The sequence below is a fragment of the Silurus aristotelis genome (assembly GCF_946808225.1).
Source record: "Silurus aristotelis genome assembly, chromosome: 11".
Classification (NCBI taxonomy): Eukaryota; Metazoa; Chordata; class Actinopteri; order Siluriformes; family Siluridae; genus Silurus; species Silurus aristotelis.
This window is the reverse complement of record NC_139584.1, coordinates 6,590,503-6,613,418: the sequence shown is the minus strand read 5'-3', so window position 1 is coordinate 6,613,418 and position 22,916 is coordinate 6,590,503. Positions and strand designations below refer to the sequence as shown.

The window sequence follows — 22,916 nt, the reverse complement described above, 5'->3', positions numbered from 1 at the left end:
GCGGATATCAAAGCAAGTTTTACAGTGGGCCAGCACAGGACGGGACCTTAATAACATGAAATTAGCCTAAATCTGGCTTCAGTTTTTAACAGAGCATTAGGTGGGCATATCAGATGCCTCAGACGAACAGGTTCTGCATTGTAATTAAATGGAATGTTATTATAAATCCTCTTAACATTATGGAAAACTACCACAGGGTTCCTACTGTAATCCAAGGGTTATACGTGGGATTTGACAGGCCACGTCTATGCAAACCTATTTTTAGGAAATTATGGGGCATATAGTTCTGAAAATGAAGATTACTGTACATATCCAAGAAAAAGCCCAGAATGCTTGTCAAGCACACGTGTCTCAATAAAATCAAAAATGTTACTGAACTATGGCATTCATACTTTTGCAAATTATTAATTCTTACATCTTCAGTAACCAGTGTATCCTAGTCAGTTTCACAGTGGCTATGGAGTCTATATTTTGGACAAAGAGAGGACAGGCAGAACTCCACATAGACAGAAACCTAAGTTCAAGAGGACCCTTAAGCTGTATTGTGGCAGAGCTACCCACTGTGATTCACACACTGTCCCACTTGTCAAATAAAACTTGAAATGACATAAAAAAAATTATATATGAGTAGTCACATTCTTTGTACTGAATAAGATAGTTGAATGTAATCCCTAACCCATAAACCTTTAGTAGGTCCCCTTCAGTAAGCCCCATTCCAATCGTTTAACCAGTGCAAAGGAATTACCAGAAATAGAAAGAAAATTCACGATGATATCTGGTGATAAAATCTCATGTTGCCATTAACCAATTCAATAGCCAATTAAAAATTTCAATTCAATAGCAATTAGATATTATAACAGAAATTCTTCAGTATAGACCCCACCCACCAATTTGTTTAGTACAGATGCTTGTTGAGTTACGGGGGTTCCACTTATGAATCGTAGACCTTCCGATAACGATAGCAATACCAACTTCCACTCACAAACCGGTGCTTTTGTGATAATGTGCCCATTATCACCTACATATACAGTATACTGTATAGCAGAGGTGGGAAATAATGAAGTACAAAGACTTTGCTACTGCACTTAAGTAGATTTTTCTGGTATCAGTATTTTACTTCACTATTTATTTTTTTGGCAACTTTTTACTTTCACTCATGAAATTTTTAACCCAAAATTCTGTATTTTCTACTTCCTACAATTTTAAACCAGACCTGTTACTTCAGTTTAAATCTTTATTGGTGCAATTATCAATATTTTTCTTCTCATTGCGCACTGTTTTCAGCCCATCAACTTATTTCTTGTCACTGCATGGCTCTTTTAATCTACCACTGGTGTATCATTTCCTGGCTCTCACACACCACAGACATAGGCTAGCTTCTGAAGCTAAAAACATGCAAGGCAGGAGACAACAAGAAGTCTGGGGTTAACGTTAATGAGACAGAGAGAGTCAGCGATGTAAACATGAATGAGAACAGAGACATTCCTTTAGTATTAATATTCCTTTTGTATTATTTTGTATCAATATATTAATATGATGTGAGGTCCAGTTACCAACGTGACACTAAAACAGGTAGTAGTAATGGCTTCTTTTTACTTAGGTACATCTCAGACCCCAAACCTCTTTACTTTAACTTGAGTGAAAAAGTGTAGTCAGAACTTCAACTTTTACAAAACATGAGTATCTGTACTTCTACTTCAGTGAAGGATGTGTGTGCTTTTGCCAACTTTGCTGTTTACATTATACAGTACAATAAATTGCTCTGTCTTGCTATATTATGTAGTGCAATTTGTTCAATTATTACAGTATACTTCCCAGCACCGTTCTTTAAGACTCCTGTGTAGGCTCAGTGAAACGCATCTCCATCGTAAGTCGGGGACTACCTATATTATGTATTATAAAAAATAAAAAAAACAGCTGAAATTATCAATTAAGCATGAAATTTAAATGATTCCATAATTTGTATACAATTAAATTCATTGTAAACAGGATTAAAACATTTCCATACAATTTAGAATAATCAGTGCTGGCATTTCTTGTGTTTTCCAGAGGATATAAACTAGTAGTGGGGATCAATTTCCAATAAACACACTCTTTCTGGCTGAGGCCACCCTCCACTTTGGGTTTATATCTAAATACAGATGCAGATGTGAGCATCTGGAGCACTAACCCTTAAAGGCTGTAAGAGAAAGCATTCCATTTTAAGATTTGCATCGAAGGCCAAACTGTCATGTACGTACAAACAAAACAACAGTTTCTCTCTCTTTGGGAAAGACAGTACAGTACTGTACTATATTGCTGTAGAGGTAAAGCATCAACTATTGAGAGCACGTAGTCTTTCCCCTTGCGGTTATCATGTATTATTCATAAGTTTTTTTTGTTGTTTTAATTCCTAGTAGTGGGTCAGCCTGCTCAAAAATGACAGATAAGCGCCATTGCTTTGGAAATGCACAAGATGACGTGTGTGTGTGTGTGTGTGTGTGTGTGTGTGTGTGTGTGTGTGTGTGTGTGTGTGTGTGTGTGTGTGTGTGTGTGTGTGATATGAATACGTGCTGGTTTCTTCACAAGGTGACCAGTGCATGCACTGCCATTACTGTCATGGTTACTCCAACACACACACGCACACATACACAAAACACAAAAGACAATACCCTTGAGAGGTTGGTGTTTTTGACATGAGCTGAGATTTTTAAAACTTGGAATTTCACAGGTCCTGCTGCGGATTCTGACTCACATTCCCTACTGTCTAACGCATGACAACCTCCATTACATATTAGAGTTAGCATTGAAGCTAGCATTGGAATGTCAAAAAAATCTCTCTTTTTCTTTCTCTCTCTTGTGCTTCAGCTGTTATCCGAGAGCCAAAGTAACATGATGAAAGTTGTGAACACGGTGAGTGATGTGTTCGACTCCATGCAGAAGGAACCTGGCAGCATGAAGGTGTTCCTAAAGGCAGATTTGCAAAGGGCCCCGGTGCGCAATGGGGTCCGGCCCAGGGGCTGCTCCAGTGGAGAGGGTAAGGATGTAACTTTAGCATACAATTCTACAATTCCCATCCATTTGGCAGTAATGATTCCCTACTTGCCAGATTTAGTGTTTGGATGGTGATAAAGGTTTTTTTTTTGCAGGACGACCAAGAGACTGCAGTGATATATATGCCAGTGGACAGCGTGAAGATGGGATCTACTCCATCTTTCCCATACACTTTCCATCAGGATTTCAGGTTTACTGTGACATGAGCACTGAGGGAGGTGGCTGGACGGTGGGTTCTCATTGTCTGCTTTTCTATTTAAAGAGATACTTGATTAGCACATGGAGATCTTTATTATAATGTAGAAATGACTGTGCTGCTGAGATATATCCAGAGCCCAATCAGCGTCCGAATTCAGAAAGCACGCAAAAGGTTGGTGCTTATTGGTGCTAATATTCCATTACATAAAAACTATGGTAGCGCCTTAATGAGCTATATGCTATAGATTAGTGCTATTTGGACCATTACACATTATTAAAATGTGTAATGGGTCAGTTTTACTTTTCAAGAAAAGTTGGACATTGTAAGGAAAGGTCAAGCAAAATAGTTCAAACTGTTGTTATGAAACAAAATGAGGTTAATATTATTGCTTCTGCTAGAGGTGATGCATGTGGGTGGCTGTGGCTGCAGTGAAAGCAGACTTCATTGTTACAGGGAGTGTTTATTGGGTTTCTTGCTTTAGTAAAAGCATTCATTCTAACTGCATGAGATACCTGTCTGTGATGCAGTGCTCTGTTATACTGCATTTCTGTATAATATTGATGATTTCTACAGGATCATAATGGTGGTATTAAGAGGTGAATTGATTGAGGTAGGACGCAACTTAAGGCCTAGGTGTGAAATACATGGCCCACCACTGTGCTTCATTGTAATTGAAATGTGTTTACTCAAAATGATATTTCTGTCAGCAGGTTAATTGTAGAATCTTAGAAAAATTGGCATGAAATTTTATAAAAAATGTGTACATTTCTTAGTGTTTGGTTTCTTTTTGCTTTAAGGACAATGTGTACTTAACATGTTGAACTGACTGATGACAAATTTGGTAGAAATGGCTCTCCAAAATAATTCTGACCTTTGGTACAAGAGAAAGAAACTGATCATCATCTTACGTAAATTTGAATAGTGACAGCAAAGTAAAAGCATTTCACTGCATTCGTACTCTGTATTTATGTGACAAATTCAATTTAATTTGATTTTGAAATAATTGAAATGTTGCACATTTTCTTTTGGTTGATCACAGAAACCATGGATCCGAGCCGTATAGTAGTAGTAGTAGATAATAGTGAAAAGTCCCAGGTGAAAAAATAAACAGTGATTCATAAGCGTAATTATAATTTATAAGCCTTATTATGATTCATAAACGGAATCATTGGTTACAGTGATAGTTGACCTGATGCCGTGCATCCATCATGGACGACTTAGTCTCAGTGGGCAAACGCATAATCTGCTCTATATGTGTGTTTGTGTGTGTGTGTGTGTGTGTGTGTGTGTGTGTGTGTGATGTTTACAATATTCAAACATTATATTTAAACCAGTAAGCCACTCTGCTTATATAATTTGTCCCTATTTTTCAAAGTGTGTAGGCTGATAACCTAGAACCTATTGTAAGAGAGTTAAATTAAAAGACATATCCATATTTACATATTAGAATATTCTCCCTACAAAAGGTATCACTTACACATGACTTTAAGAACAAAACTGTTGTGGATCATTTTCTGAATTCATGCTTTACCATTGCTAGTTAGTCATTACTCTGAGGAGGTAATCTGTTTAAAGATCCATGCTAACCACAGATTCTTACCAAAGGCCACTTTCCAAACACCCTAAATATCTGTTGGAAGTGGCACAAGCCAAGGGTTTAACATGCCAGAAGGACCATTTTGTGGAGCCCTAGACAGATCCAGCATAAGCAGTACTGTACATGGCTGTGGTAGTCCCTTAGTCTCTCTGTACTCAAAGTACTGGTGAAAATGAAGAATAAAAGCATAGTAAGCATTTTATTCCATGTGAATTATAATCATGAGCTAAACCTCTGGTATTAATAAATTCATTGTACACCAGCAACAAAGCAGCTTTGAATGTGTTGGAGCAGTACCAATTTGGAGGAAGCTCTTGTTTTAGCACTGGCTTGGAATCATTGTGTTCTGTAATTGTGCTTTGGCAGCTACAAATTGTCAGAAGTTGACAGTAAGGTTGGGTGAAATGACTATATTATCGACATTTTGCCACAACAGTATGTTTTTAAGTTTTTCTTTAAAGTTTGTATCATTTATTTTCAAATACAAACACATAATATTTAACAAAGTAATGGCACGTGCAACTTTACAGTATCATTGCAATAACAAAATCATTTATTTTTATAGACATTAATTTAGAACACCAATTTTTAAATGCGAATATTTGTTTTTACCTAACATTACTCTTGTGCAATCAATTTGTTAAAAAGGTATGTATCACATCTTAGCATGTAATACACATCATAGTAACATATTTTTCAATATTGTGATTTGAGTTTTGGGCTGCTTTTTAAATTCTATCTCAATTCAATTCATTTTTATTTGTGTTCCACTTTGACCAATGGACATTGTCTAAAAGCAGCTTTACACAGATAAAGTGGTTATAAAGTTGCATAAAAGCATGTCCAAATTTACTGTCTATAAGTTTGTTTCTTATAATTGGAAGTTTATCCCTAATGAGCGAGCCAGTATCCTTGTGGCAAGGATAAACTGCCTGAGATGGCAGGAGGAAGAAACTTTGAGAGGAACCTTGTTAACTTGTAATCAATCAACTTTGGAAACGGATTGCCCATACATAAACCTTTACCTATACTTAGCTGAAACATTTACCCCTGTACTCTTGGTACTATATCATGACTTTGGTACTGGGGCTTGACCCCCTGATCTTTTGATAAGTAACCCTGAGCCTTAACCACTAAGCTACCATTTCCTATTATATTTCTGAGTAGATCATTAAGAAATTGTTTGTTTAATAATTGGAGCCCACTGCCTACTGCAGCTGAGAATAGTTCCACATTAACAGCATAAAGATGCATGTTAATGAGCAGCTCAATAATTATGAGGATGGATTTGGACTGTAATTAATATCAACAGTCTGCTACAATGGCTCAGGACCACAGTTTGCATAACCAGTTCTGTATTTAAAGACCAATTACTGAACAACAGACCTCAACAATTTTGGAATTCCAGTATAATAAATGGACAGTCGGTGCCAACTAGATGACGATGGGTTCCCTTAGAGTTTGGTTCTTCTCAAAGTTCCTTCCTCGTAGCATCTCAGGGAGTATTTCCATGCCACATTCGCCACTTGCTTGCTCATTAGAGATAAACTTAAATAATAAACTGAAATAGGCACTAAACTTATAAATTCTAACTTTATAACCACTTTATCTCTGTCAAGCTGCTTTTGGGACAATGTCCATTGTTAAAAACGCTATACAAATAAAACTGGAATGAATTTGATGCCTATACAGATTGCTGCCATGTGCTGACAATAGTGTAGAAAACAAGTGCTGAGTGTTTGTGTTTAAACCGTACCTTTAATATAGAGCGCAAGACTGGGCAACCTTTGTGCACAGAGCAACAGTGAGCATAGACATTACAAACGCCTTATACCTTAAATCACAAGCAAAGTGCAGCGTGAAGGAAATGGACATGCACTTGCATCAGTGCTCCAGAACTGAAGCACTTCCATGCTATAGTTTCTATGTGTGATTTCTTTACCACTTCATACAGCCAGGCAATTCACAACACCTTCATAGTGCTCACTTTTAAAGACCAAGCTTGATGACATTACTGTGCCTACTCAGTTCGGCTATTTTCTTCTCTCTACTATTTAGGCAGTGTTTACTTTTAATTTTGGCACTTGTTCAAACTAATTAGTCTTGCATTTATTCAGGATAAGGTGTTTATTTGGTTTTCATTTCCTTAAGTGATTAGCTAGTGGATGAAGAAAAGAAAAAACATTTCAGCATTCCGGTAGCACAGTAGACTATACGACTATACGACTATACGTGTTACGCCATGACATTATTATGCAAAAAGAGTTTTTGGACAGACATTATCATAATTTGGCTCCTTTGTCATGCCTGAAAAAGAGCAGATCTCTCAAGCTCTCGATTTTAGTCAAATGTGCTTTATTCTGAGGAAGTACAAGTCTTGTTTTTCTTGCCCTCCTGAGTGCATCAACATCAGTGGGATCCTGGAGAGGAAGAATGGATCTGTTATGAGGAATTAATAGTCGCAATGCCTCTATTCATCATCTCTGGCCTCCAGCGTTTTGTTGATGAGGGTGAGTCAGAGAAGAGCAGATTGAGTTCAGGCAACAGGAGAGAGAGAGAGAGAGAGAGAGAGAGAGAGAGAGAGAGAGAGAGAGAGAGAGAGAGAGAGAGAGAGAGAGAGAGAGAGAGTGGAGAAGGAAGTGAGGGAAGGAGGGATTTTATGAAGATCGAAAAAAGATGGAGTGGGACATCCTAGTTCTCTGACATACACACCCTTCGGGTCACAGCACTGTTTATCAAAAACATACAAATGATAGACCTCTAGACTGGTTTTTCTCCCCCTTGATATTTCATTTCCATTTCCACTAGAGAAAGGTGACTAGAGTAAACTTGGGAGAGCCTCAAATCCTTTAAAAAGCAGGACATCTCTGTAACAAACACTGGTTAATTGGAGCAGATATGTTTGCTGCCAAAATCCGATGTGTAAACATCTGTGGAACAGCTGTGGCTGTCAGAAATGTCTGCAATAATGGCCCTGTTCTTCCTCAGTATGTACACAGGTGCAGTCCCTAAAAACTACTGCAGCAAAAATTCCACAAATCAACAAGCACTAGAGAGACATCAGTGGAAAAAAAGCAAAGTGGTGCTTTATAATATTTGTATACATACATAATATGGACAAAAGTATTGGGACACATGAACTTTCCGGAACTTTTCGAGCGCCATAAAGATGCTTTACATGGTTTGGAGCGAAAGATCTTGCGTGGTCTGCTATAGAGCGCTGATCTTAACCCTATGAATTGGAACACTGAACGCTGCACCCCAGGCCTCCTCACTTCACCTACATCACCTACATACCTACTAATACCCTTATAGCTGCCCACAAGCACACTCCAAAATCTAGTGGAACATCTTCCTAGAAGAGTGGAGGGAATCATAGGAGCAAATTGGGACTAAATGTGGAATGTGATGCTCAAAACGCACATACCAGGTGTCCGCAAAATCTTTGCAATATATAACCCACTTTTTATAGACAAAAAAAAAAAGACTTTTAATATAACAATAAACCCCTCAGAAGTGCAACACTGATGCCACTTTAAACTACTGCCTCTAGCACATTTTTCAGTGAGCCAGAAAATATAAAGCCACATACACTCTTAGAAGAAAAAAGACTCTTCAAATGATTCATGTCTATAAATAAAGCACCGCAATTTACTGGTTTATTTCACACGAAGCGCCGCATTAACGAGCACGACTAGCGCTATTTTGACCTTAGACTAACTACATGCATGAAACCTTTTTTTTCTAAGAATGTCAGTGTATTAATTCCATTATTACTAAATCTGACGGCGACCTGGAACATTTTCTGACATCACGTCAAATAAAAAATTCGCTGTTAATCTGCAAAGCTTAAATGTCAAACCATAGCAGAATTGCTAAAAATACCATCCTAGCTATCTAAGTGATATGCAAATATATTTTTTTATTCAACAAGCAGACTTTTCAGGATTGTGAAAAACAGAGTAGAAGTGAATGTAAAACAGTAAAGCATTTCTCTTTTTTATATAGTTTGCATTGTTTATTATAAAAAGGTGTTACAAAAGTTATTTCAGCGCAATTACCATCCAAAATAATCATTTCAATATTTGAGATACACTTTTTGTTTTTGTTGTCAATATTTTGAATTAATTTGCAAAGATTTCACCTCTTTCACGTTGTCATTATGGGGTGTTGTTTGTAGAACTTCGAGGAAAATAATGAATTGAATCCATTCTGGAACAAGGCTGTAACAACAAAATGTGGAAAAAGTGCCCCCGAAGGCCAAGGTGTGAAATGCACGGACCACCACTGTACATTTGTTTTACTTTTTAATTAAACAATAAATGGGTAATAGTGATTAAAGGATTTTTTCGAGCCGATCGTTTGGATTTAAGCACATCATACCTAATTAGCAAAACTGTGAGAAAAGTTTATTACCGTCTGTTTACAGCCTTAAACAGAAAACCGAAGGTCACCTGTCATTTTGTCACTTGCTACCTCGAATGTGTAATTATGTAAACATTTTGACAGGAAGCTACTCGAGTACTGCATAATGAGCACACTGTGTCTATTCATATACTGTATGTCATTCGATATCTAAACAACTCTTGGGCACAAATGGAGTTGCTGTTGAGCAGCAAAGCTTCATAATGTGAGCTTTATCTTCCTTTTAACATCATTTATCATGTTGCTCGGTAAAGAGCATGACGGTCCTGACTCAGTTTGTACCTCGTTCACTGTGAATGAAATGAAATGATCTGCTGTAGCAAAAACAACATTTTTTTCCCCCTTTATTTTTGTGTTTGGGCTCAGTTTGCATTGGGATCTTAAGAATGTTCCAAAGTATTTATTTTTCTTTGGCAACTTTAAGTTCAGTCATTTTAACTGTGCAACGATGTGATGATCCAAGCTTCAGGAGATACTTTCACACAGTGACACTGTTTGCGTCAGGTTGGTGCTTCCACAGAGACGTGCTAATAGTCTCATGCTGCACTATGGGATATGGTGCTGACAGTTGGAGCTTCAAAGCTCATTTAACAATGAGGGTCACATAGCGCACATAGCGTTTCCCTTTCAGTCGCTTCCTGACACTTTCTAACTTCTGATTTAGCTTCAATTCATCGGTTTGTTTTTTTTTCTGTCAAGGGTTGCTTTTTCTTTTTTTCTTTTTTTTTTTACACGTTAAATGCCCTCAGGCTGAAAAAGTGTTGAGTAATAATTTCAACCATAACTCCTTACATTTTACATTCCTCCTACATCTCTCCTTTTACATTCAAAATAAATATCTCTAGATTTAATCTGAATTGTTGTTTAGGTCTAGTTCTGAAATTTGTGAATTCATTCTGAATTTAATTGATATTTATCTTTATGATTTACTTTACTGAGCACATCTGCTATAATAACATTTACCGTATTTGGCAGACGCTCTTATCCAGAGTGACCTTGACCTTATGACCTTCAGATCCAAAGTTCAATACCCCAAGCGTTCACTCATAGGCGTGTATTTCCCGTTCCTTCAAAAAATGACACTTTTTTATTTTTATTTTATTTCAGTAGAAAATGTGACTCATAAACAGCACATTCATTGCTGAGTAACATTTCAGGTATATGTTAAGGATGTAAACTTTCTTTCAGCTTCTCCCGTTAGGGGTCACCACAGCGGATCATCCGCATGTTTGATTTGGCACATGTTTTTATGCTGGATGCCCTTCCTAACGCAAACCTCCCTATTTATCACTAAGAGTGGCTGGGGTTGGTTCCCTGACCACTCTCGGGTATCGAACCTGGGCAGCAGTGGTGAGAGCGCCGCATCCTAACCACTAGACCCCCAGGGAACCTGTATATGTTAAGGATGTAAAATGCTAAAAAAACAACAACAACAACAAAACTGATCATTTCTTTGTAAAAAAAAACAGATTTGACAAGGATTTAAAGACGTTTTGAGAAACAGGAGTCAACAAAAAAAAACTGCAGAATTGAAGCAGCGCGAGGAAATCCGTGGAATTACATCAATCTTGCTTCATCCATCAAAATCTAGAAATGTTTTATCTATTGAAGACTTTATTTCTGCATCCCCAGGTCCAACCTCCTCTTTGGTGATTGCTTTTTTTCTTCGCTCGAAACTCAGAAGGGTGAAAAAAGGGTCAATTTTTATGCAGGAGCGTTAAAAGGTGATGAGAGATAAAAGGAACATTAATACTAGAGAGGCATATCTCTCCTTTTCTTTCTCTATCTCAGTGCTTTGAATTTTGCATGACCACTAAAGGTCTGAAGCTCTGTGGATTTGTGGAATTGCTCTATTTATATTCTCACAGCTGGAACAGCAAGCCTGTAGTTAAGGATTAGTTTAAAATGACTGAACTTTGCAAATCTAATCAGACAGGCTTGTCAGTGATCGCACAGCAACAAGTGATTTATTCGTTGTTTTTCGCCAATTATAGCCTGGATGCTAGTGCCAACTAGCTTCAGGAATCACAATCGTCCTTATAGCTTAAACCAAGCAGTTGCCGGAGCAACAGAATTTCTTCCATTCGCAAGACAATGTTGTATTATTGATGTTATGACTTTTATTTGGTAAAAGGAAAAGAAATGCTTTATTTATATCAGATGGCTATATGACTGGTGGGAAGGAGCCTCTACTGAAATATTCACTATGAAGGGAATTGCACAAATACTTGGTCAGAGGTATGACAGCGTTCGATTTGTGTCGTGCTTCTTGACTAAAAGTGGCAAACATATTCTCAGAGTACCCTGGAGTTTGAAAGCACCTCGGGTTTCTTTTCAAAACTCAGCAGGAGTTGACGCTTTAGATGTAAGGGAATAAAGTCTATAGGATTCACCAGAAACTTATTTTCCTTTAAAGCACACATTTTGCTTTTTTATCTACTCAGTAAAGCAGTACGCCTTGAGGACATTACCGCTGTCCAATTTCATTATCCAACACCAGCTCCCGCTGTCACCTTTTAGCAGCTCCATTAATCCCAAGACATTACGGATTGACAGACCTTGAGCTATTTGCATAAACCCAAAAGGATGAACTGTAACATCTAGAGTCTTCTCTCACTTTATATATATATCACTCCTGGGCCTCTTTTTTCCTTAAATGTGAAGGCAGAATCCTCCAACTATGCTTTTGCCAAAAATGTATTATTCATTTATGAAAAAAAGGTCATTGCACGTTTGTATAGTACACCAGTATATGAATATGTCCTTCATAACCAGGCAAAGTAAAAGCCAGACTTTGATTTTAAGTCTAAGTCATTTAAGTCTAAGTTTGCTAATGTCTAGACCATACATTTTAGAGAATTTAATGTTGTGTGCTTTGATGGATACTTTACATTGGTTCTCTTACAATTTGTTACACCTGTTTAATACATACAACTACTGCATTTACTACCATTACTACTAATACCAATTCTACTACTGCTACTACTTCTTTCACTGCTATAACTGGTACTACTACTGCTACTGTACTACTACTTCTCCTGCTATTGCTACTGCTACTATTAACACTACTATTTCAATTGCTACTACTGCTATTGCTACTGTGCTACTGTTACTACTACTTCTTTTGCTACTACTACTAATAATACAAATGATAATAATAAAAATAATAATAATGTCCCATTTCATATAAAATAGAAACAATGAAAGCATTCAATACAAGGAGTTTAAATAAAACATTAAATCATTAAAAAAACATTGAATAATAAATAATAAAAAAAACAAGATAACTTTATTACTGAAAATACATGTGGAAAGAGCAGAGTAACTTCTTACAACATGAAAAAAACAAGTCTCAGCAGACTCTGAAAGAAGTCTTCCTCCTCCTAAGTGCAGACCTCTGGCCCAGGCTCCATCGTGTATACATTGATAGCTACTCTATCTATCTATCTATCTATCTATCTATCTATCTATCTATCTATCTATCTATCTATCTATCTATCTATCTATCTATCTGTCTGTCTGTCTGTCTGTCTGTCTGTCTGTCTGTCTGTCTGTATGTCTGTATGTCTGTATGTCTGTATGTATGTATATGCTTGAGTACTGAGCAAGGCTGTTATAAACCCCTATCTTCAAAGGTTATATCGGTGGAAGCTAGAACACCTTTACTATGCCTTAAAGACAAAACATGGCTGCTTCAGTGGATTTGTACTAATAAAGATGGCAGGAATATCTTTCCAAAATCCTGCCTCAGGACTGAGTAAGAGCCTAGCTGCTATATGACTGTTCCTACTCAGTTTGTCTTCAAAGTGCCCTCGGTGGCCATTAATGTGACAAATGTAGGTGCAGAGTGTTAAGTGTTGTATGTGGGGGGAAAAAAACAAAAAAAAAACGGCAGAGGAACACAGACGGTATCTGCTGTTCACCTCAGATGCTATCTGAATAATCCTCGATAACCTCGAATGGATTTCCATGATTTGCTGGTAAGAGGAATTTGCGAAAGTCCATTGTCACGATTCAATTTAAATCACATTAGCAGGGTGTTTAATTGCTAATGGGGTGCAGATGGTCCCAATGATTTTGACTGGCTGCTTTTCCCACTTCAATCTAATTGCACAGACTGCATATTACATAATTAACAAGTATTTACAGATTGCACTAAGGGTATATTAATCCTTCTGTTCTTTGCCATGTTCCTCTTGGAATCGAAATGCTATAGACCTCTCCAACTGACATTTATAATTAGAAATTGTGCTGAGTGACGGACAGCAAATTCAATTGGAGTCATAACAGTGACGATAACGGTTGAATTTTTGTTTTTTTAGAGCCTATGTGTAGTTTTGCTGGAGTGGTTAAAGGAGCGATGGAGAGCGCAGTGTAAAGTGGAAGCTCTTTTGTTCGGAAATGGAGTTATTGGACGTGGCGGATAAGCACACTCCATAACATGAAGGGAAATGAGCTAGCATGACTCTTCTTACGGCAGTGGCATGCATCATTTCAGAATGCGCTATCTCCAGCTTCCTGTGCTGGATTAAGAGTCTGAGATGATTAGGTGACTCAGCGGCCTGTGTAAGCCTGTTTTTTTGAAGTGTGTGTGTGTGTGTGTGTGTGCCTTTTGTTAATAGCTATGCACCTTTTTCCATGGTAACATTCACAACATAAAAACTGCCCTGAAGGAAGGCAAAGGAAACTTTTGATAATATTTCTAGTTTGATGTCCATCACTTTTAAAGAGTCAACCAGAAGAGGCACAGTCTTCTTCTTCTTCTTTCTACTTCTCCCAGTAGGAGTCACCACATCATTCTTCTCCATAAACCCCTGTCCTGTACATCTGTCTCTTTTTCCCCAACCACCTTCATGTCTTCCCTCACCACATCCATAAACCTCCTCTTTGGCCTTCCTCTTTTCCTCTCCATCCTCAGCATTCTCCTACCGATATACCCCATGTCCCTCCTCTGCACATGAAACCATTTCAATCGAGCCTCTTTCACCTTGTCTCCAAAACGTCCTACATGTGCTGTCCCTCTAATAAACTAATTTCTAATCCTGTCCATCATCGTCACTCCCAACAAAAACCTCAACATCTTCAGCTCTGCTACCTCCAGCTCCACCTCCTGTCTTTTACTCAATGCCACTGTCTCTAAACCATACAACATCGCAGGTCTCACCACAGTCCTATAAACTTTCCCTTTCACTCTCACAGATACTCTTCTATCACAAATCACTCCTGCCGCTCTTCTCCACCCACTCCACCCTGCCTGCACTCTTTTCTTCATGTCTCTAACACACTCTCCATTACTTTGCACTGTTGACCCCAGGTACCTGAACTCCTCCACCTTCTCAACCTCTTCTCCCTGCAACCGCACCACTCCACTGCCCTCCCTCTCATTCACACACATGTATTTCCCATTCTGCTGAATGAGTACCACAACTATGGACCTGCAACCTTTGATGCTATTACATAGGGACTTGTGCTAAACATGCATATTAAGGATTTATTACTGTGTTCTACTCCGACTGTGGACTGAAGTTCAATTAAATTCAATGTAATTCACTTCAGTATTATTTGTATAGAACTTTTAACAATAGATATTGTCCCAAAGCAGCTTTACAAAAAAAAAAAAAAAAAGGTTATAAAACATGAATTTATATGTGCGCATAAGTTCAACCGTTATAACTAGAGATTTTACTGATACTGATAGCTAGGTTGGATCGGACTTGCCGAATAATCGACCTATAATCTTTTAAATAGATACTGGATAAAAAACAAACAAACATAACACTCCATGTAAAATAGTACTAAACTTTATTCTAAAAAAAAACAGTACAAAATCATAAAAATGTGATAAATTAAATAAATGTAAATATATACATTATATAAATCAATATAATTATATAAATAATAAATGATAATTAATATATATAATATGGCCCTTTTTATGCACCGTGCACTTTCCAGGCGCTCCCAGTGCAGCAAACAGCAACATGTCATCAGTCATTCACCTCTAGAGGCCGCTCTCTTAATGACAGCAGACCTTCTCAGCCTCTCCAGCAACAGACGCTACCCGGAAAAACTATCGGTATATATTTTTCAGATAGTCGTTATTTCCAGTAATCAACTATCAGTGCCTATAAATCGCTAAAACCAATTAATTGGTCAACCTCTACTTATAAGTTTATCCCTTATAAGTGTATCCTTAATGAGCAAGCCAGTGGTGAGAAAAATCTCCCAGAGATAATCGGAGGAAGAACCCTTTAAAAGAGCCAGACTCAATCGACATAAAAGAGAACCCCCATCTGGCACCGATTGCCAATTTATTACAGTTCCAACCTTGTTGAGGTGTACTATTCAGTGATGGATGCTTAAGTGCTACTCAGAAGAATTTCTAGAATATTCTTGTGAAAATAATTGTCTGTTTTACATTAAATTAGAATTGGCAAATTATTAATTGTCTTAGACTCCTGAATTCACCTAATGACATCTTTTTGGAACATGGGAGGAAATCTGTGAACCTGGAAGCAGCCGATAGAAAAATTGATAGAAGCAGGAATCCTAGTGCTGTAAGCCGTGGCCCTGCAACCCGCTGCACTGCTATGCTGCCCTGTTTTCACATATTAATGCCAGTTTTAAAGAATGACTATAATTACCTTTTCAGTTGAACAAAGCATATTTTTTTGTCTGTTTGTGATTCTTTTATTCAGCTTCGGTCAGTTTTTCTATTCAAAAGTATAACAGCAGAGAACACGACTTCTTGTTCATGCACTCTCGCTTTCTTCATCTTTTCCTTTATCCTGTCACTCCATTCTTCTTGTTTGCCGTTAGAATTAAATTGGGGGAGGTGGCAGCTTAGTGGTTGAGGCATCGGGTTTGGATCTAAAGGTCATGAGTTCAAATGAATGAGATAATACACCGATCAGGCATAACATTATGACCACCTGCCTAATGAGTTTTGCTGCCGAAACAGTTCTGACCTGTCAGTCATTAACAGCATTCACTTCTTTAGCAATCTGAGCTACAGGACCTTATCTGTTGTATTGGACCACACGGTCCAGCCTGTGCTCTCCACGTCCACCCATGACCCTTTTGCTGGTTGACCACTGTTCCTTCCTTGGACCACTTTTGACAGTTTTGACCCAGTCATCTAGACATCACAGTTTGGCTCTTGTCAAAATTGCTCCAATCCTTACGCTTGCCCATTTTTCCTGATTCTAATACATCAACTTTGACGACAAAATGTTCACTTGCTGCTGAATATATTCCACCCACTAACAGGTGCCATGATGAAGAGATAATCAATTCACTTCACTGCTCATAATGTTATAATGTCATGGTTGGCGTATAGAAGTCGCTTTTGATAAGGGAGTCTGCTGAATGCCATATATGTAAATGTATATAATTGTGTAGTAAAAAGAAATCATATAAAAACAAAACATGTTTTGGGGAGGTGGAAGCTTAGTGGGTAAGGCATTAGACCTTGAAACTGAAGTTTATTAGCTCAAATCTCATCCACACCAAGCTTCCCCTCCTGGGCCCCTGTCCAAGGCCCTTAACCCTGTAGTTGCTCAGTTTTATAATTGAGATAAAATGCAAGTTGCTTTGGATAAATGTAAATGCACAAATAGATGCTGTAATGCTGCCCTTGGTACAATACACATTCTGGACCACTGTTTACTGTTTACTGGAACACATTCCTACTATGCCATTGATTAGCGCCATTATAAAGTCTTTTATTTTTTGGGTATTTAATAAGGCAGCATACTTATTAGAAAAAAAAACAATATATAAAAACAGTTTGTTCTCCACAACTGTGTGTTCAAAAACCTCTTAGATACTAATTGGACTGAAGAATGCCACCTGTTGACATTCAAAGAATTATGTAGGATTAGATAGGAACCGATTTTGTCTCCTCCTCAGTCACTAGGATTACTGCATTTTGGTGATTCCGAGCAAGAAAACTGAAAATGTATTACTTTGTGTCCTCGTAGTGTCATCAGGGTAAACCGGTCAGAGATGTACAAAGGCAACTTTATGAGGCTCCAGAACAAGTTAAAGGTTCTATTTTTCCGGTCGATTGCTGGCATTGATGGACGTGCGTAATTTGGACGATGTAAGGAACTATATAGAGAGGCTGTAAATTGGAAAGAATACGCAGCAATGCTTTCAGTCTGCTACATTCCTGTGTAGAATTGTTAGATTCCGGGGCTATGCTCGTTTAATGAAGTGGATCGATCACTGCAGTCACTGGGCGTGCGATTCTTGCTGTCTTACAGGAGGCCTGGAGTAGTTTGCGAGACAATAACTGCACTATTGAGTCAGATAGGACCCAGCTGCGTGGCTGTAGGCGCACTTACTTCTTCATCACTCTTTTCTCAAGGTACTGTTGGACCCCATACAAAGGAGGTGGAGCTGAGATGAGTGACATGTTGACGAGCGCACCCTGCCCTCGGTGTTCGCTGGCTTCGGTGTTTGTGTCTTCCTGTCTATAGGAGCTGTCTGTTGGAGAAAACAACAGAAGCACATTATTTTGTTTTTCTGTCATATTTGCACCAGAGATTGTTTTTTTCCCTCCTTCTTTATTTGGCTGGCAGTTATATGAAACCAAACCTACTATTGGCCAAAAACACCTTAAACTTATAAAAATCTCTGCTGCAGCCTCACACTCATAAAAGCACTCGTGCTGCTTGTAGTGAAGCATAAAATTAACATTAATAAACTAATATAATTAATATATAAAAACCCAATGCTAATAAGTCTAATAGTTTTAATATAACATTATAATAATTGTAATTAATTTCAATAATAACACAATATCTATCTATTATAAAATATATTATATAGATATTCTAGATCTGATTGCTCTATAGTTGTGGATTAATTTCCAATTCAATCCCAACAGATTACGAGTTTATAATAATGCGTTCATTTGAACACATTATGGTTTCTATAGAAACAGCTCATTTATCTGGCTGATGCTCCACATAATGTAAGATTTTCTGTATGCATGAGAAAAAGAGGCAAGGCTATTGAAATATATAAATGAACATTAATACTTAATGTATTGTTAATTAACAAAGAAAACAAACAACCATTCACTTGGTGTAGGTTTTTGTTGTTATAAATAGATAAAAAGTATGATTTTGTCCTTTTTTTTATTTATATAAATGATTTGAAAGCCGATTGGCAAGAAATTCGGTGTTGTGGTGCATCTTTGATGGAGGCATTTTTCTTAACATATTACTCATTTTAAAATACTTAAATATTAAATACATACACTTTAAAAATACAGATATCAATTAAGCATTACGCATGAAATAATTATAGTAATGGTAACTAGTATATTATTTCTGTATTTACGCACAGTCACAGGGAGCACCAACCTTCATAAATCAGTCTTCAAAAAGACATCATTCTGTGTATATTATGAACTGTGTATCTGATGATATTCTTAGTGTTACCACATCTGCGACTTCTGCGAAAAACTCTAGACTCCACAACAACAATGCACCCTGTCAGCGAGCTCTACTCACACATGAGTTTCTCACCAGGAACAACATGATCTTACTTCCCGCTACCACCATACTTGCTAAATTCGGTTCCTGCGAGCTTTGCCCTCTTCCCAAAGATGAAGATCCAGCTCAAGAGATCTCCATTTTGACACCATCCAGAGATCCAGCGCGAATCACAGGAAGTGCTTGACACGCTTCTAAAACTAGATTTTAGGAAGTGGCAGGAACACTGGGAGCGATGTGTTGCTGTGCAAGGGGACTTTTTTGAAGGTGAAAGTGTTAAAACGTAGATAAATAAAGTACTATCTTGTAAACAAAGCTAATTTAGAAACTTTCTGATTTCACCTCCACCTGTGAGTTGGTGGGACCTCTTGATCAGTGTTCAACAAGGTCATTCCTTTGTGTTCGAACCTTTAGACAATAGAGGTCCGGCACACATGGCAACGCAGTGTAATCTTCTGCTGAAGCTCATTTGAAACTGAAGGACTAGTGTCAGCTTTTGTGCGCTCTGCTGCCAGCGGACATTTATTATTAGAAGAGAAATTGCTTTGTGAACACATTGTGTGAAGGCTGAAGCAGATTTATAGTGGATATGAAGAAAAACTGAAGGAGGAAGCATCATACACCAACTCCTATTCCATCCACTGCCATTATAGCATGTTTTTTTCCCTGTTTACCCAGTATAGAAGACTACACAGTCAGCACGTTTGCTGTGGCAATATTACCCAAAGCTACACTTTTTTAATCACAGCTGAGCATCTCAAACTCAGAAATGCTCAGGATCTGTATGCCTAGCAATGTTTTCTGTTTTTAATTTAACATATTATCGTTTTTTTTTTTTTTTTTTGTATTAATTAAGCCTAGTCCATGCTCTGGTAGGATTATTCTTATCAATGCTCATAAAATATTTATTAAAACACAAAAGAATTTGCTGTATTTTTATAGGTTTGCACTCGAGGTGCGATGAAGATTTAGAGCTCTCGTGATCGTGAAAGGTGACTCGCTTAGCAGTTCCAGAGATTATAGTGAATAATTAAAATCTCTCTAGTTCCTTTGTGGATTGCAGGAGGATCGAAAGGGATGATTTATTCTGACTCCAGTCTACAGCTATTCATTTTCAATGCAGCCCCCGAGCCCCTGCATGGAGCGCTTGCATGTTGTCTCAAGAGAAGTGCCATGCATTCTGAGATGCTTGAAAAGATGCAGCTTCCAGGCCTCACTGTGGGATCTATGTTCTCTGCTATACATCTACACAAACATGCCTTCAGTAACATCTAAACCACCATAAACAAGCAAGACACTCTCTTTTAGAACGAGCCTGTCGATTGCTGACAAACACACCCACGGAGACAATACTGTGTTTTCTAATTCAGCCCAGCGAATGTCTGTGGATGTCACTGTGGATTCATTTTATATAGTTATCCAATGTGTTTGTGTGTAGACGTGTGTCCTGTATCCTTGCCTCATTTCCTCTATCCATGATTTTTGCTGCCCTTTTCAGCAGTCATTGATCCAATGCTTGCTTCATTAATCTTTAGTAAGGGCATCAGCAGTCAATTAGTTCCTGAATTCCACTTTTTATAGAGGTCCTACCTGTACCCTTTGCTTAGAAATTCTCCAAATGTTTCCTAGCATGCATAAATGGACTTTTGCCTAGAAGATTGTTCATGTAATCATTACACCTATATGTGCTCTTTAAACCCTTATTCTAGATTTTGTCCTTTTTTGCTCTTACACTTATTTTAATTCTTCTGAAAAGGCTTTCCGCTTCATTTTGGAGCATGGCAGGAAGGATTTGCCCATTCAGCCACAGAAGCATTACTGAGGCCAGGAACTGTTGCTGGCTGAGCCGCCTGGGGTGCATTCGGCGTTCCAGTTTGTCCATTAGTGTTCAGTGTGTTGGGGTCAGAGCTCTGTGTAGGACAATCAGGTTATTCATTGACCTATTTTTGTGCACAGGGGCATTGTCATAAAGGTTAAGACGTTAACATATAAAGATATGTAAAAATATACAATTGTGTGGTTCTAACTATTTGGCAATATTCTACCAAGGCCCACATATGGGAGTGATGGTTTAGTGTACAGTACATAGACCTTTAGTCATATTGTGAATGTATACACAACCACAATTCCAAAAAAGGTGGGCCACTGTGAAAAATATAAATAAAACACAATTTATTTATTTTTTTAATCTTATAAACCCATATTTTCTTTTTAATAGAACATAGAAAAGGCCTTGCAATACAATATATAACTGCATACTGCATCTGTTACAATAGCATGACTTCGTAGTAGAAGAGTCCGGGTGCTGAACTGGCCTGTTTGCAGTCTAGACCTTTCACCATTTGAAAATATTTAAGATAATAAAAAACACAACAAAAGACACCCAGAACTGTTGAGTAGCTACAATTAAATAAAATCAGTAAGTCTCAAAGTAAATATTAAAGTATATATTAAAATGTACATAGCTATTTCTGTAACAGCAGCTTCGATCTTCAGATCTTTGAGTGAAAATTTTATACTTTCATTTTCACACTTATGTCTTCCAGGTGTTCCAACGCAGAGAAGACGGCTCTGTAAACTTCTACAGGGATTGGGCTGCATATCAAGAGGGATTTGGCAAAATTACAGGAGAACACTGGCTGGGTAAGTCCTGCTTTCAGAGTTATTTAAATTGCCCATCTGCTATTTATTTTTTATTTCCATAAAACGTATTCGTATCATGAGGGTATTTCAGTATACAATATTGCTGTATATGTGCAAACCAAAGCTTTTACAGATGAAGTGATCATTTTAGCAGAGAAATGCAAAAGCTTGTAAAGTGGATGTTTTGCTTTCCTGCTGTGCAGTTAACAATATGGTAAAGTTAGTCATTGCTTTAAAACATTTAGCTGTTAGAAGTAAACCGCTCATGAAAACATTGTTGGGGAACATTATCTATCATTTACCTCACAATAAAGACAAAAACGCTGCTTTAAAGACATCATTATTCAGTGATAAAGTAGGAGTTTACAAAAGCGTAGTGTGAAAAGCTTTTTTGTGTGGGTTTAAAAAAATAGTAATGTTTTATATGCATTGTAATGGCATGGAAAAACTGTATGATATTAATAATTATTATATATTTTTTGTTCATTTGTTGTACTTTCAGTTGGCCATCATATTCAATGTTCATGCTAAGCAGCTAGCAAAATATGCCAACCTGAGAGAATTCTGATCTGTTCATAGTAATATATTTGTCCTTAATTAAAAATGCTAATACAAATAACCTGGTTAAAGAGCCTTAATAAGAGCTCTAAGGCTTTCAAAAAATTTTTTATTTACTTATTTTTACATTTCAGCAGTTTGTAAAAAACAGAAATGTTTCAGTAAATGAATGAATGAATTAAAATGGCTCATTTCAATACACCTGAGGTAAAAATAGAATAGAGGGGGAGGGGTGCATTGGCATCATGGCATTGTCTCTGGGTTTTGTATTTGTATTTGGTATATACTGTAAATACACAAGAACACTACACTTCCTTTAAGGGTGGAGAAAGTTTTAAAAATTCACTAATTTCTTGTGAACAAAAATATGTTTTTGAAACATTTCAACCTACAACATTTTTTAAATGAGTTATAACCTACAAAAAATCTGTTTCATCATGGTTGTTCCATTGTGGTCTGTAATTTCTTAGTTGATGGTGTATTTACAGTGTAATTTTGTAAATTTTATATGATATAATTAGGATATGATCCGCACTCTACTGCTTCTGAAACCAATCCAGCAGTGCACAAACAAGTACTTGGGGTATTATAGACTATGCATTATAATATAATTATAAGCAGTAGTTGCACCTCACATAAATCGCTGGGTTTGTCATCTTATAATGGTAGAATATTTTCGGCCACACTGGTGTTTCTCACACTTTGCCTTTTTTTTAGTGCTCAATTTGCATGTTTTTTATATTGGTAGAAAAATGCTGAAGATGGAGCCACCAGGTAGGAGGAAAAGAGGAAGGCCAAGGAGGAGGTTCATGGATGTGGTGAGGGAAGACATGCAGGTAGTTGGTGTGAAAGAGGCAGATGTAGAGGACAGGGTGGTATGGAGACGGATGATCCGCTGTGGCGACCCCTAATGGGAGCAGCCGAAAGAAGAAGAAGAAGAATTTGCATGTTTTTA

At 37.5% G+C, this 22,916-nt stretch overlaps 1 protein-coding gene across 1 annotated transcript in view; it reads left to right on the top strand.

The window, feature by feature from the left end:
• The window catches only part of LOC310733811 (fibrinogen C domain-containing protein 1-A-like), a 100,801-nt gene that overhangs the window by 42,233 nt on the left and 35,652 nt on the right, over positions 1-22,916 (top strand). The window contains exons 3-5 of the mRNA XM_083555240.1: positions 2,848-3,016; positions 3,129-3,262; positions 21,307-21,403. Of these exons, the coding sequence (XP_083411366.1) occupies positions 2,848-3,016; positions 3,129-3,262; positions 21,307-21,403 (400 nt within the window). The remainder of the gene's footprint in view (positions 1-2,847; positions 3,017-3,128; positions 3,263-21,306; positions 21,404-22,916) is intronic.